Source organism: Rhamphochromis longiceps, linkage group LG19 (genome assembly GCF_057381845.1).
Source record: "Rhamphochromis longiceps isolate RC_006_pf linkage group LG19, R_longiceps_female_GT1.1, whole genome shotgun sequence".
NCBI classification, from domain to species: Eukaryota; Metazoa; Chordata; class Actinopteri; order Cichliformes; family Cichlidae; genus Rhamphochromis; species Rhamphochromis longiceps.
Genome location: NC_140575.1, coordinates 10,021,825 through 10,036,869, shown reverse-complemented (window position 1 = coordinate 10,036,869; position 15,045 = coordinate 10,021,825). Strand labels below are relative to the sequence as shown.

The window sequence follows — 15,045 nt, the reverse complement described above, 5'->3', positions numbered from 1 at the left end:
CTATTTCTTTAATCAAGTATACAAAATCTGACTAGAAAGCTTATCTAAGAGTTCAGGTTAGGGCTGCTCATTTGTACAAAATGCCAAATGACATACACATAAGAATCACCATCCTGATATCAATACTTTTGCCCATACGAAAAATGTCGTGAACACACTAATATTTCACCAGTGTTGTAACATCACATGTCGTTAGCGTAGTCTGTCTGTGTCTTCCCTCTGCAAACAAACATGTTAGAGTTGGTTGTGATATACAGTCTGCATAAGTGTGGTCAATCTAATAAACATTTATAAGGAGATGGCAGTTACTGTGAATGTACAGCAGTTACACAGTGATTAGTAATAAACAGTCAGACAATGACCCTGACAATCTCATTCAATCTTGCAGATTGCACCTTCTGTGGAAAGTGGTACCACACGGTGTGTGTGGACTTCCCCTGTGCAGAAGGCGACTACAAATGTTGTGGGTGCTAAATAAACAGAAACAAATGATCCCTGTTGTCTTTGCTTACTGATTGTTTTCAGTGTTGACAATCCACATTGCTGGCATTGCATCTTTCAACATGTTTGTGGGTAGATTTGGATGTACCAGGGGTAAGTGCAGCCACTCAGCCTCTACTCAATGTGATCATAGCAGCAGGTGCAGATGTGTCACAAGTTAATCTAGTAGTGGCCTATGGTCATGTGTTAGTGGTGGGAACAGTCATATCCACTCACTCTCACTGGCTGTTTATTACTAATCACTGTGTAACTGCTGTGAATTCAAAGTAACTGCCGTCTCCTTACAAATGTTCATTAGATTAACCACACTTATACAGACTGTATATAACTCCAGCCATGTTGATGAATTGCCTATATTGGCTGGAAATATTCATTTTCAGGGAAAAGACACAGACAGACGATGCTTACAGGATGTGATGTGACAACACTAATGAAATATTGATGTGTCATATTTGTCCAAGGTGTATTTCATTGTTATGGAAAAAGAGAATATTAAAATCATGATGACCAACTGGAGTGGTGATTTCTATGACTTTGTGTATATAATTTGGAATTTTGTACAAATGTAGGCCAATAAGGAATATATGATATCATTTCATTCTTTCCAAAGGTTTATTTGCATGACGCACAAACAGACACAATTGAAAGGTACAAATGTGCATGACACGAATTCAAACGTGGTGCAGATGTGTGTCACAGGTTGATCTGGCTGTAGGCTGTGGCACTTGGCCAGAGGTGGCGCTGGTTGACTCGACTCCATGTTAGTGCACAAAGTAAACTGCACGCTGTAGTTGTGAAGCAAAAACGCTGAATTCGGAGAAATAAACCGTGCGAGGGGAACGATAACGACGACAAGAGTCTCCCGATCGTTTACTCTTGCTGTCCCGTGAACAACAACGGCGTGGTGTTACTTGTTTGCTGTTTTCGCGATCGCGTGGCGCACGAGGATATCACCAGGTAAACTCGCCACATTTTTAAACATTTTGTTGTTCAACAGCATCAAGACTGACGGAGTGTGTTTGAGACAACCTCACAAGTGTCACAGATGACACATTTGGCTTTTTTTTGCTGGTTTGTCGGTAGGAGCTACTGAAACGCAAGACTGCCACACATCTGTTCGACCAACGCCAGTTGATCTAAACGCCAGTAGATCTGGAACACCGGCCTTTAAGGTGTCGCGGATAAATGAGGGAGGGGCCAATAATCGGCTCAGTCATTTTTAATGATCGTTGAAAGCCCAGATCGTAATCGTGATTAAAATTCGATTAATTGAGCAGCCCTAGTTCAGGTTGCATTGAAGAATAAAGGCGGTCATCCAAGAGACTGACTTTCAAGCTCATTAGAATCGGCCTGGCTTTGCACAGAAATACAATGATTTACATTTTCAGTAAATCACTGTATTTCCCATTTTCCTAGCAAAATATGAAGAAATCAGGGGTAGCTCAAGATTTTTGCACAGCACTGAATATAGTGCTGTGAAAAAGTAGTTCCTCCTTAATTGTTCCTTATTTTGTTGCATATTTGTCATATTTCACAGGATCAAACAAATGTTCATATAAGGCAAATGATAACCTATTATAAAATAATGATTTCATTTATTAAGGGAAATAAATTATTGAAACCAGTATGAAAAAGTCATTTAAAAACTGACTGTACCATAAAGAATTTTGCCACAAGTGGCAATGAATCTCTCACATTACTGTGGAGGAATTTTGGCTCACTCTTCTTTGCAAAAATATTTTTTATTCAACTTTTCAGTTTGAACGGTCTGTTTAAGGTCACGCCAAAGCATTTCAATTGCATTTGAGTCCTAAATGTGATTAGGCACTCAAAGCCTTTATTCTGTTTTTGTTTTGCCCTAGTTTGAGTTCATCAGAGGTAGAATTGTCCGGCTGCATAACACACGTGTTCTTGGAGTTCAAGACATGAAGTGATGGCCAGACATTCTTCCTCAGGATTTTCTGGTAGAGAGCAGACTTCATGGTTTCATCAATTATAGCAAGTAACCTTGAAGCAGCAAATCAGCTCCAAGATCATTACACTATCACTACCAAGTTTGGTAGGTAGATTTTTATAATGTTTTTTTTTTTTAACTGAATAAATGATATCCACATTTACAAATTACCTTTTGTGTTTATTCAGGTAATCTATGCCCTGAAGCTGTTTATACAGCGAGACAATGATCCAAAAACACACCAGCAACTCCACATCATAGAAATTAATAGATAAATAATACATGAAAAAGAAAAGCATGTTTCCCATGGAGACAACAAAGAACAACAATAAACATTGCAAGTGATGCATTTTTCTTACAAATCCTTATAAAGGTTGGAATAAACTACTAAATGAACACACATCTCACCTGAAGAAGAATATCCTGAATCATGAGTTTGTGTTTGCGTCTTTCGAGGCTTGTGACGTCGTGAGCTCTCTAATATTATTTAGTGTCACAGTTAAACAGCACACACACACACACACACACACACACACACACACACACACACACACACACACACACACACACACACACACACACACACACACACAAATCCACTACCACAAGATGGCAGTAATACAACATTAATGATTAAAGCTTTCCGCAAAACGTCAAAGAAGAAGCGCAGGTGGCTAAATGAGCAGCAGAAGAAGAAATCCGACGCCACAAGCAGAAAGCAGGAAGCAGGGATCACTGTACTGTAGAATTTGCTTATCCAACGATATATATATATATAAACACAGCTTCTGGACGACACTTCACAGAAATAATAACATGCCTAGAAAGATTGTGAAAGGTAAGAATAAAGCAGTGATAGTTATTTCTTATTAGGGAGGCCTGACCATCAGTTTCATTTACCAAGAAATTGACTTGTTTGAGCTTATGTCGCTGTTTAGCTTACCAGCTAACGACGTATTATTGTGGCTTTCAGACAGCGCGAAGGTGACGCTGCTGTGTTTTTACCACCTTTAATGTTAACTCTCCAACGTTACATGCTAGTCCTTGAGTATTTAAATATATGTTTGAAGTTTATTTTTCCATTTCTCTACCTGCCAGGTGGGACAGCCATGCCCAGAATTCGAGAAAACTCGAGACTAATGCACACACACGTGAGTATGACTAAAGCCATAAAACTGCTGTGTTGTTATTACAGTGTTATCACAGATGTAGAAAAACAGGTTATTATGATGTTAGGTGTGGTCATGGTGGCTCGTCAGCGTGTAATAAAGCAGACGTCTTGCTTGCAGTCTTACAGCGAACGCTGTTTATTCGGAGTTACTTTATTTCTTTAACAAGCTGCTTTTGTTCCATTCTTTGTCACAATGATCCCACACTGTTGAGGTCCAGACTGTGGACTGATAGTGTTTGTTTGAAACACACTGGCAATGTCACCCTTAAGACGTTGCTAGTGAGACTCTTTCCAGAAGGTATTTGCATGGTAGAGCAAAATGTGAGGGTAGTTTTCTGTCTTCATAATTCCATCAATTTTGACATAATCCCAGCGCCGTTCTCTGAAATTTAGCCCCAAAACAAATAGAGGCACTGCTGAAGAAACTCCTGTTATACTTTTTTATGATTTTTCTGTCCCGTTTCATGTAATTTGGTATACTTCAGCCACAGCTCGTTTCTGGTCTCTTGAGTTAGGTGTCTCTTTTTTATATTTTTATGTAAACGAACAAAAATATTGGTACAAGGGGGGGGGGAAGAGTGGTAAATAAGCCAATGTTTAAAAAAAAAGACCCTTCAGAAAGCCTGAAGCACTGATATAAAGAAAGGAAGGGTGGCTTAAGACTTTTGTATTGTGCTTTGTGTCCCAGGCTGGTGAAGATAAGATGTACTAATGAAAAAGAAGCTGGGGTAGTAAACTCATAATGACATAAAACGAAGGAACGCTGGAAGTCATCATATTTGAGACATGACTTGTTTAATCATTATCAATTAGTCAATCAACAGGAGAATAAATATCCTAATTCTAGAGACAAATTAGCATCAAAGGAAATTATTCATATAATGTCACAGTAATTTAATAACTCTCTACACACAAACCTGTTAGCATTTTCTGAACTTCCGACCCCCTTCATGTATAGAAGGATGAAAGTAGAGCTGGGCGATATGAGATTTTTTCATATCACGATATGTTTTTTTCATTTCAGGCGATAACGATATCTATCACGATATAAGCCAAATAACTATATTTGTAAGATTTAAATGTGCCGTTGCTCACAAGTAAAATGTGAAATAATCAGCAGCTTGTTTTTATTTAAATATTTATTTCCCATAATAAGTTCAACAGGGTAGATGTACTTAAGGAACATGAGACTTTTTCAGATAGATAAAGGCAAATATTGCAAACTACACAAAAGGCAGCCGCTAAAGCGTTTAAGTTTCAAAATAGAACAAACGAAACAGACTAAATTGTCAATTCCACTTAGAAACAAAATATTAATTCTAAAAATAAATCTTAGTTTGTTTTACAGAAGAACAGACAAAACTGACTAACTTTTGTCAATATCAAATAAACTGAGAACTAAAAGGAAATTCTCAATCTCTCCTTGTTGTATAGCTGAGCTTTTCAAACAGTTTTAACAGTTACTTTAGTCTGACAAAAGCCGAATGACGAATTAGCGCTTCCAGTCAGAGACTGAGGCTACGTCCACACGTACACGGGTATTTTTGAAAACGGAGATTTTCCGTTTTCGTTTTAAAAAATAATCCCGTCCACACATAAAGGCAGAAATGAAGGAAAACGCTGCTATGAACATGCCAAAGCAGCAGGTGGAGCTAGATTCCTAACCGTGCAGAAATGTTGGCCAATCAGAAGTCTAGAAGCCTCGGTGGGAAAAAGTAAACAAAGCTGGGGCACAGAAGCAGAACAGAGTCGTATGTGTGGAGGGACAGTAACTGTGTGTGTATGTAAGCATTTAAACACTGCAGAGTAGAATTAACAGTATTGTAGAAATTCATTTCACCGAAACAATAACGTGGCGCACAGTGTGACGCATGCACCAGTTTATTGTATTTCCAGACTTGCTTTCGGCACAATTTACAGTGCACGCTACTCTGTTTTTTGTCAGACTTGAAATAGCCGAAATACCTTCACACTACGGAACTTCTATGGCTCTTCCGTTCGACAATCTCTCCGGCATTGGAACCATCATCTGTTTTCTCTTCGGTCACGCTCGGTTGATTTTTCTAGTCGGCACACTCATTTCCTCCATTACGCGCTGGCTGTTTCCCAAACAAACACAGGTGTGGCTTGGCACTTGTGCTGTACGTAACAAGTCACGCGACGTGACGCTGCGGCTGTGATTGGTTTGGCTCTGCGCTACTTAATTTGGATTGGCTGACCTTTTTTTTTTTTTTTTTTTTTTTTTTTAAAGAGGACAAGAGCGGCGAGGTCTATCGCGATAACTTAATTTCTCTATCGAGTAAAAGTTATATCGCGATACATATCGTTATCGTTCTATCGCCCAGCTCTAGATGAAAGATATTCATGTGATAACAACAGAGGAATCCAACCAGCAAACATTTGATTGCAAGAAGCAAGAACCTGTGAAATGCAGGCTGCAGTTCTGCTTTAAAAATACTGAAACTATTAATTACAAACCAAACCAGTTGTAGTTTATTTTACAGCAGATTCATTTTTTAAACATGTAAATATGTTGGATGCTAACTATTTGTTTCTTTTTTTCTTTCTTTATAGGAATCAATGGTAGATTACCTGAGTGGACGAGCTCCTTCTGGCAATTTCCTGAATGATATCCGGCCTGGCTTTTTTGGTAAAGCATTCTCTGAAACTGCTGTTACAAGTTATGTTAAAGAGGAAATCAAGCTTGAAATCAAGCTTTAGTATAGGCTTGTAGTTTTAAGCATTGCTGCTCAGCTGTTGTTGTTTTTTTCCTTTTTATATAAACTGTCTGCTAAATTTGTCTGCTTTGATGCAAGTGCAGTGTTGAATAATCTAAGGTTAAATAGAGGAGGGAGGAAACACTGAGCATACATTTGGAAGAGTAAGGAAACAGAAGGAATGGGAAGGGATATCAGACATACATCTTCTTGAGCCACTTGCAGCAAATCCACAACTACAGACTAGCACTGTGCCTATTATATTGCCTACCGTAATACCAGTATAAATTTTTACGTGATATAAAATTGTCATATCACAAATTTGTTGATATAGCAACGCCATCTGTTAAGTGGACAACAATGAGACGAGCACAGTTATGCCTGAGAGGCAGAGCCGTGGATCAGACTCCTACGAGGATTTAGCAGTTTAAAAGGGAGCTACTTCAGTGCGCTCCATTAAAGCACAAGACTTAATATACAGAAAAAATGCTCCTGCTAAAGGTGGAAACAACAAACTTGTTTCACCACTTCAGGCAAACTCCCAACATTGATAACCAGGTTATGAAGGAGGAGGTGCTGGCAGTGATGTGTGGCCCAAATGTAAGAAAATGAGCCCACCAAGCTTGGTTGGAGCAATTGCTAGTTGTGCTCCATGTGACAGGAAGAGCAATTGTTGGATGGAAATTTTCTGACATGGCTACATGGTGGTAAAGCAGGGTTTTAAGCAGCTGTTTACATCCCAGGTAGGAATTGTTTTTGAGTTCTTTTGTTGTTTTTTTTAAACTTGTGTTCTGTGCAATTGTGCAGGCTGCTCAAGAGCTGAAAGTGTTAAGCAGTTATTTTATACTTAATTTGTAGGGAAATGAATTCTGATGCACTTGCATCAGAATTATGCTGTGTCACTGTTATTGCATCATAATGCTGCTGGCACCCGTGGGACCTTATTTCAGTAGATTCAGTTCAAATTAGGATGCATGTCATCAGTGACAGTTGCTCATTAGAAAAGACTGATGGAAACTTACCTATATTTACACTTATTGTGTCCAAGCTGCAAGCATCAGCAAAACAGTGTTAACAGATAACAGATATTTCCCACAACAGCCAAAATCTAATTATTGCAAATGTTCTTGAAATGTTGTTATTTAATTCTAAAGCTGCTGTATATCTCCCACCTCTGTTATAGCCACAAGAAATCCAACTAAACTGATAACACTTATTTCATGTATGTATTGAGTGTAACAAGCAGATGCTTATGACACTTTAGTAACAGTGAGGAGGAACTTTCTTTAAAAAGCTGTAGTAGTTGATTTGATTTAGTTCATTTACTTAAAAATGTTGTTATTTACTTGTTCCCAGGTGTTGTGTTTTTTTTTGTGGTTCTTTTCACCACTTTCGTGATTAAACAGCAGGGAATTTGGTGTGATCTCTGCATTGTGTTATCGTGGAGTGACGATCACGTTTTTGTATTTGTCTTTTATAACTTGCAGGTTTAAATTTTTTAAATCCTTTGGAGGAAGATATCGTTTATTCAGATGATGACGACGACGACGACGATCGTTATTATCAACGCAGGGCCGCTAACAGGACTTTAGAACCACATCCGCAAATAAAACAGCTCACTGATGAGGTATTGCCCTTTTATTGCACTTGTTGGGAAATGAAACAAGGAACGATCTCTTTAATATTTGTGTCTGGTTTGTAATAGGACATATCTTTCTCTCTGACTCACGTACTCTGTGGGGAATAAACCAAAGCATTGAAAAAACTTTAAGCAGTATTATATTTATCTTTTAAAATGGTAATTTTATCCAAAGCAATTTATCTTGTGTGCACTCTGTCAGATTTTAATCTTTTTTGGGAATTTATTGGAACGTTAGTTGACACTGCCTTTTTTTTTTTTTTCACCAGGAAGCTGATAGAATTGCAAAGGAGTTAATAGAAGAAGAGGAAAGGCGTAAGGAGAAAACTAAGAAGAACAAGCGTAAAAAAATGGTCTGCATATGCATACTTATTAGGATTTAACGTTCTAGCAATGCTGGCGTTTTGCTTTTTTTTTGACCAGAATTTTCTGTCTTTTGTTGCAGCGTAAAAAAGAAAAGAAGCGGCTAGAAAAGGAGAGTGCAGTTAAAGACGGTTCAGCTGTGAGTCTATTTTTATCCTTGTTGTGTGTACATGCAAGTGTCAGAGTGGAAAATCCAGACAGAAAGGTATTTTTAAAGCTGCTCTGATTGTTTGTAATGCTGTTTATGTTATTTCAGGAGGAAGAACAAGGCAAGTCAGATTCCTCTGAAAAAGAAGATGATGAGACTATAATTGAAAGTAATGCAGAAACAACTGGATCCTCACGAAGCGATAAAACTCAAAAGGCAACTGAGGCAGCCAGATGTGATAAGACTGGTGCTGATACTGCAGAAAAAAATCTTGTGAAGATGAATGAGAACGAGGAAGAGGAGCAAAAGGTCTGTCAGAGTTGTAAATTTCAGTTTTTTGGAACAGAAAGGCAACCTTTTCTTTTAAGTGGTAGAGCTTTAACAGTATCAGATTATATGCAAATATGTAACACTATTTTTCATGCGTATTTTAAATGACAGTCTTTTCACAAGAGCACCTTTCGGATGATTATCCCCAAAACAACCACCTTGTTTTATCCTCCGTAGGATTTGGATTTCAATAATTCATATGCTACTTCTGCTGAATCGGCGCCTGAGGAGACGTGGATTCAGAAACAGAAAAAAGGAGGAAAAAAGGCGGAAAGTAAATTATCTGCAGTTCAACAGCCTGAAGTGGAAAATCCAAATATCACTGAGGAACCTGAAGTTAGAAAGAAAGAGAAAGCTGAAACCAGTAAAGAGGTGGGAATCTTGAAAACATATTCTTATAGGTCAAGACTAAAGTCTGTTGCTCCCAAATTGCTGAATGTTGTGTTCAAAGTTTTTTTTTTAGAAGGAAGTACAGGAGAAATATCTGTCGTTTTAAAGGATTTAATTTGCTTTGGCAGTTTGAAATCGACCTCCTATCTGCTCCTTTTTCCTGGAATCACAAAGACAGACACAAAAACACCCCCTGCTTAGCCTTGATCATTTTAATATCACTGATTGTAGTTTGGGACATTCTGTTCGGACTCCCTTTGACCCAGAGAATATCCCTCTAACCATTATCTAATGTGATGTGTAAGCATGCTGCAAAACCCTCTGCGCTCCTACCTCAACCCTCAGTATTTCAGCTCAGTCATACTGCTGGATGAAGCTTTTGTTAGCTTTTACTAGCAACCACAACGCAAATGTGTTTGTTTTTCAATTCAAAGTACGACTTTGAAAATATTATTCATCAACCAGACTTTTTTGGGGGGGTTTCTATACAGAAATCAATGGATCCCATATTAGAGGAGTATGCAAAGAAAAGCATTGAGTTTGCCAGTAAGTGACATTTTCCATCCATCATCATTGAGAGCCTTATGTTAAAAAAAAGTCAAAATACAAACAGGATACAACAGTTTTTTTTTTCTCTTTTCCAGACATGGGGAATCGTTTGGCTGCCTCTGGGCAGTACGAGAAGGCAGTAAAATGTTTCACTGAGGCTATTAAATTCAACCCAAAGGAATTTAAGTAAGAACATTGACTTAAATTGACATCATTAGAACTACCAGGAGCTGTTAACTGCTAATGGCCATAAATGTTTGTTCGCTGTGTTTCAGGTTATTTGGAAATCGGTCCCTCTGTTTTGAAAGACTACAGCAGTATGAAAGTGCTCTCACGGATGCTGACGTTGCACTCTCCATGGAACCAAACTGGATAAAAGGTTTATTTAGGAAAGGGAAAGCTCTCTGTGGTCTTAAGGTAAGTTATCCAGTTAACACAGCTTATATTTTGCTGGGGTTTTTTGTTGCAGCTGTAAATATGATTTAGATGGGCATTTTGACACTGAGATCTCTGGGGATTAACATACTTCTGTGGAACAATAGAGGAACTGCAGATACTTGCTTGTGCTGCATTGCATCATACTCTGGTGTTTTCTGTTATTTAGCATTCCCTCATTACCAGCATAACAGGAGTCCCTGTGTGAAGAGCCCGGTGCTATTAAACAGTAACAGACTGCATCCTCCAAAATGCCGTGTGGCTGAATCAGAACCTCTTTAAGCATGCTCGTTTAAAAACTGAAGACTTGGCGGTTTTGTTTGTGTAATAACGCAATCCTACAACTTGTTGTAAATTCCCCAACTAATTTCACATCCTAACATTGATTCTCCCAGAGATACTACGAAGCCTCACTGATTTACAAAGAGGTCCTGAGGCTGGAAAGTACAAGTGCTGAAGCCGCACAGGAGCTGAAACGAGCACAGACGCTGCACCTCATGGTAGGAGACGCTTTGCAAAAATGGAAATGAGACAAAACAAAAGTCTGATTCATTGGTTTCCCTCCCACAGATTCATATGAAAAGCTCTTTTTGGGATACACCAGTGTCACCTGTCGGTGTGTATGTGTTGGGCTAATAAAGTAATCATTTGTGGCTTTAATGTCTGTATGTTTGTATGATTTCAGGAAATGGGCTTCAGCTGGGCAGTGAGCTCTGAAGCCCTGAAAACTCACGGTACACTAGAGGAAGCTGTGGAAGCTCTGTTTGCCAGTGAGAGTAACACAGGTCCTGGAGGTAAATAAAATGTTGTAACAACAACAGCGTCCTGGTATATAAAGACTGCACTACAACAGTCGGCACTGTTAAGACTACATTCTTTGCCATGATTGAGTAGGGTTAGTCGATTTGTGAAAATTGCTTTTGTGTTAAAAAAAAAAAGAGCAAATCTACACCTCATCTAAAAGAACAGTGTTGTCACCACTTGTGATTTTGTGTTAAATCACAAAAATATATAAATTCCAGTCAAGTGTGAACATGACTGTACTGTTTGTTCAGTCTGCACAGCTCCTGCCACCAGCAAAGAGACAGCAGACCCACCAGCAGGGCTGAAAGATGATGACAGTGATGATGACGATGATGATGATAATGATGACGATGTGGGAGAGTGGACTGTCCTACAACCAAGCCGCCCACGAATGCAGCAGATGAGAGAGTCTGACGCGTTTGGCCAAAACAGATCAAAGTCTCAGTCGCCGACCCCTCGCTCCAGGAATGGTCCAAAACCGTAAGTCCTCATTAATATGTACACGAAAATTCAAACAAAAGGGTGTTTATGAAATTATAGTTTTCTTTTTGCAATATTTTAAGGGCTTTTTTGGGGGGGGGTTGATAATCACTCTGCAGGTCTCCGACTGATTTGTCTCACCTTGGATGTGCTATGTATAAGTTTGTGTATGTAGTCGGAGTAAGGATCTACTAAAAAGTGTATAATGCTGGAAGATTTGACTTTAATGTGACTGTAAGTTTGATGTTGAGAGGAAGTGGGCTCAGATTTCCTTTCAAGCTTTTAACGTTATTTGCTTAATCATAGAGCATATCAATTTAAAAATGAATGTTTTTATTCTTGCCGTTTTGTTTTAAAGAGAACTTTTCCCTGTTTGGACTGGATTATTGGCGCCTACTGTCACCTATGTAAAACTCCACGAGCTCTTTAGCAGGTGAGCTATGGCAACGCTATTGTTGTGTGAGGATCTTCCTCAGCACTCTCATGTTGTAGGCTTGAAATTAGAAAAGAAAAACCAAAATATGATCTGAGCAGTTGCTGGGTCTTTTTTTTTTGTCAGTTAAGTAGTGAGTTCATCGATCATTTCAACACTCGCTCCTTTCTCCCTCTCAGAGCTGGGGCCATCTACAGCATCAAGATGCTCCTGGAGCAACAGTGTGCCTTTGTGAATTACACCAGAAAGGAAGATTGTGATAAAGCCATCCAGTGTATTAATGTATGTATCCATTTGCCATTTGCAGTGAGTTATATCTAGTTACATTCAGGGACAAAACCTGTGTGTCAGACGTAGCTATGGGTGCAGCACATGTGTAGTGTAGAGCAGCATGAGTCACAGGCAAGACAAGACAGTGAACTTTAGTCTTTGGATTGTGATGCACATTTAGATTTTTTTTTTTTTTCCTTCAACTTAGCACTGTGATATGAAACCTAAGGTTTGTATAGTGTGAGTAAAGTCTGACTGTAAGTCCAGTGTTTTAGGTTTTTGAGTCTGTGGGTTTCCAAGAGTCTGCTTATGCTCTTTGTTACACTGCAGTGCAGCTGGCCAGTAAATGCAGAGGCAGCAGACATCTCCGGTAAACTGGTATTTAATGGAAGACAAATATAAGCACATAAAGTAATAAGACTAACCCGTTCTGTCTCCACGGCAGCTACCTGCCATCTGCACACTGCACTCACGGCTGTTGGTGTAGTCTTCTTTATTTATTGTTACAGTAGTGGCCCCACTAACGGTGATCATAGGTCACGTAAACTCTTAGTGCATCTGTGTTGCACCAACCGGAATGATAAATCATTGATAAATTACTCAAGAAAACCACGGTCACAGTAATCGATGATTAACAAGGTCTGTTCACTCTCCAGGGAATGATTTTCGAGGGGGCTCTGCTGACGGTGCGATACCCCTACAAAGTCCACCCTGAACTCGGTGGGTCCAAATTAGCTGCTACTGACCGCTGCCCTCGCCCAAGGTAAGGACATTCTTCCTTTTATTGAGAAAAGCACTGATTCACTTTGTCACAAGATTAGATTTTATTCTCCTTTGATGAATTGAGACAAATAAGTTTGTAGTTCCAGATTTGTGATGAGATTATTTCTGTGATTTTTGGCCTTTTTAAAGAACAATGAATGTATTTTCTTTTTAACTTAAATTTTATCATTCATCACCAGAACTGAATTTTTAGAATGATTTATCACTTGTTTTTCATATTGTAGCACATACAAGAAGGAGTGCTTTTTCTGGAGGACGACAGGATGCACAAGGGACGACTGCACCTTCAGACACGTCCCGGAGCACAAGAACATCGATAGGGAAAAATTCACCAGCAGGCTGGGATTGCATGCAGCAATTCAAAAATGATCACGCCAATGAGAAGACATGAGAAGCACGTGGCGTTTCCTTTGAGTTGACGCCGTGATCATGGCACCCTGTTTTTTTTGTTGGTTTTTTTTGTCATTGTTCTGGTTCACAACACAAAAAGTTTCTTTGAATTGTTTATTATTAGATTTTGGTAAATCTGTGCATCACCATCACTGTATGTGTGCAAAGGAGACCTGGATCGACATAGTACTACATTAATATTATAATTATTCATGTGCCTTCTTAGAGTGGCATATATATGCTGTAAGCGCTAAGCAATCTTTGGCAATGGTTGGCTTTCAGGAATTCCTGATTCCATTTTGTTATAGATTCGATTTTAGTTTTATTATTTAAATTAGATTTAACAGATTTTTTTTCTGTTGATTTGAACACTAGGTGGCAGCATTATATCTAGCCTTGAACTTCAGGGCTGCAAAGTCTTTGCTTTCGTTTTAAAGGCTGTGATTCCTGTTTGGGTATTTTATTTGCACATTTATTGTGCAGCGTTTCATTTTGTGTCATCTTGATGCTGGGCAGCGGTTTGTTAATGTGTGAAAAGCTCAACGGTTGGATTCTGTTGGTATGAACATTAAAGGTTTCTAATGCCCCATCTGTTGTCTGTGTGTTTCAGTGTGGTTATGTTTGTATAGGAGCTTTTTGCAAAAACTGAACATAAAAACAATATATACAAAAAGATAAAGAACTATACAAAAAGAAAACTATACAACTTGTTCTGCACATATTCAACTCTGTATATTTTATATATTTTATTATTATTATTATTTTTTACTATTTAATTTGTAAAAATGTGTATACACACACACACACACACACGTAGGAAAATATTTAGTATACACATCCAGAAATGCATACACTATTATATATTGTACATATATTTATTAGTTTCAGGTTGGCCATTCTTGTATTTTGCTCGTTTGTGTTGTTGTGTTTGCACATCTCTGTTGCTTGTGGGGCTCGCACACAAGAATTTCACTCGCATGTGCTGTGCCAGTGTGCCTGCACATGTGATGTGACAATAAAAGTGATTTGATTTGATTTGATTTGATTTGATAAAGGAGTACACTGAATAGAAACCAAAAAGCTTTTATAAGATTTGGCTTATTTTAGCTTAGAGTTCCAGTTTTGTCACCAAATGAAACAAAAACAACGATGATCATTCCTCAGTTTGGGGTGTGTTTACTAACTTATTTCTGATTATTGATTGGGTTTTATTCTCTTTTTGAACTTTCCTTGAACAAATTATACAGCCTCATTACTATTCCACAAGTCTTCCCCTTTTCCAGATTTTTTTTTAAAATATTGGCCCTGCCTCTTATTTCCTCTGAGTTCATTCTGTAACTGAAACTTCAAACAACCATTTAATTTGTTTTGAAAGTAAAACATATTTACATTTTTATACATTATCAGTGTAATGTATGGCTATCTATATCTACATAGATATACATATATTTATGTAGATATATGTGTGTATGTATATGTATGTATATATATATATATATGTATATATATGTATATATATATATGTATAGCGTAGTGGTTAAACTACACGCCTTTGGAACAGAGGATCGCAAGTTCGATTCCTGCCTGGGGCGTCTGTATCCAGTAAGGGTCCTAAGGCTAGACCCCCTATGCTAAGCAAGCCTACCGCAGACATGAGCGAGACAGATAAATATGAAGGCATGCCGGCT

At 38.4% G+C, this 15,045-nt stretch overlaps 1 protein-coding gene across 3 annotated transcripts; it reads left to right on the top strand.

Moving 5' to 3' along the window:
- Positions 1 to 1,171: 1,171 nt before the first annotated feature.
- On the top strand, positions 1,172 to 13,944 carry LOC146646182 (uncharacterized). Of its 3 annotated transcripts, XM_085391655.1 has the most exons (19): positions 1,172 to 1,458; positions 2,364 to 2,560; positions 3,554 to 3,606; positions 6,201 to 6,276; positions 7,831 to 7,970; positions 8,252 to 8,335; positions 8,428 to 8,484; positions 8,602 to 8,802; positions 9,001 to 9,195; positions 9,705 to 9,759; positions 9,858 to 9,948; positions 10,038 to 10,179; positions 10,593 to 10,697; positions 10,883 to 10,991; positions 11,253 to 11,481; positions 11,840 to 11,914; positions 12,094 to 12,196; positions 12,841 to 12,947; positions 13,192 to 13,944. In XM_085391655.1, exons 2-19 carry the CDS (start codon positions 2,482 to 2,484, stop codon positions 13,334 to 13,336), a joined length of 2,046 nt encoding a protein of 681 aa, XP_085247781.1. In that variant the 5' UTR covers positions 1,172 to 1,458; positions 2,364 to 2,481; the 3' UTR covers positions 13,337 to 13,944. The 3 variants fall into 3 exon arrangements, with proteins under 3 accessions (XP_085247781.1, XP_085247782.1, XP_085247780.1); XM_085391656.1 differs by lacking the exon at positions 2,364 to 2,560 and having other exon boundaries at positions 1,178 to 1,458; XM_085391654.1 differs by lacking the exons at positions 1,172 to 1,458; positions 2,364 to 2,560 and adding an exon at positions 3,134 to 3,293.
- The last annotated feature ends 1,101 nt before the right edge of the window (positions 13,945 to 15,045 follow it).

Coding starts and splice junctions, on each gene's coding strand:
- LOC146646182 (XM_085391654.1), top strand. CDS start 3,134: ATGAGCAGCAGAAGAAGAAATCCGACGCCACAAGCAGAAAGCAGGAAG. Junction 8,485..8,601: donor CAGTTAAAGACGGTTCAGCT/GTGAGTCTATTT, acceptor ATGTTATTTCAG/GAGGAAGAACAAGGCAAGTC. Junction 10,992..11,252: donor GAGTAACACAGGTCCTGGAG/GTAAATAAAATG, acceptor CTGTTTGTTCAG/TCTGCACAGCTCCTGCCACC.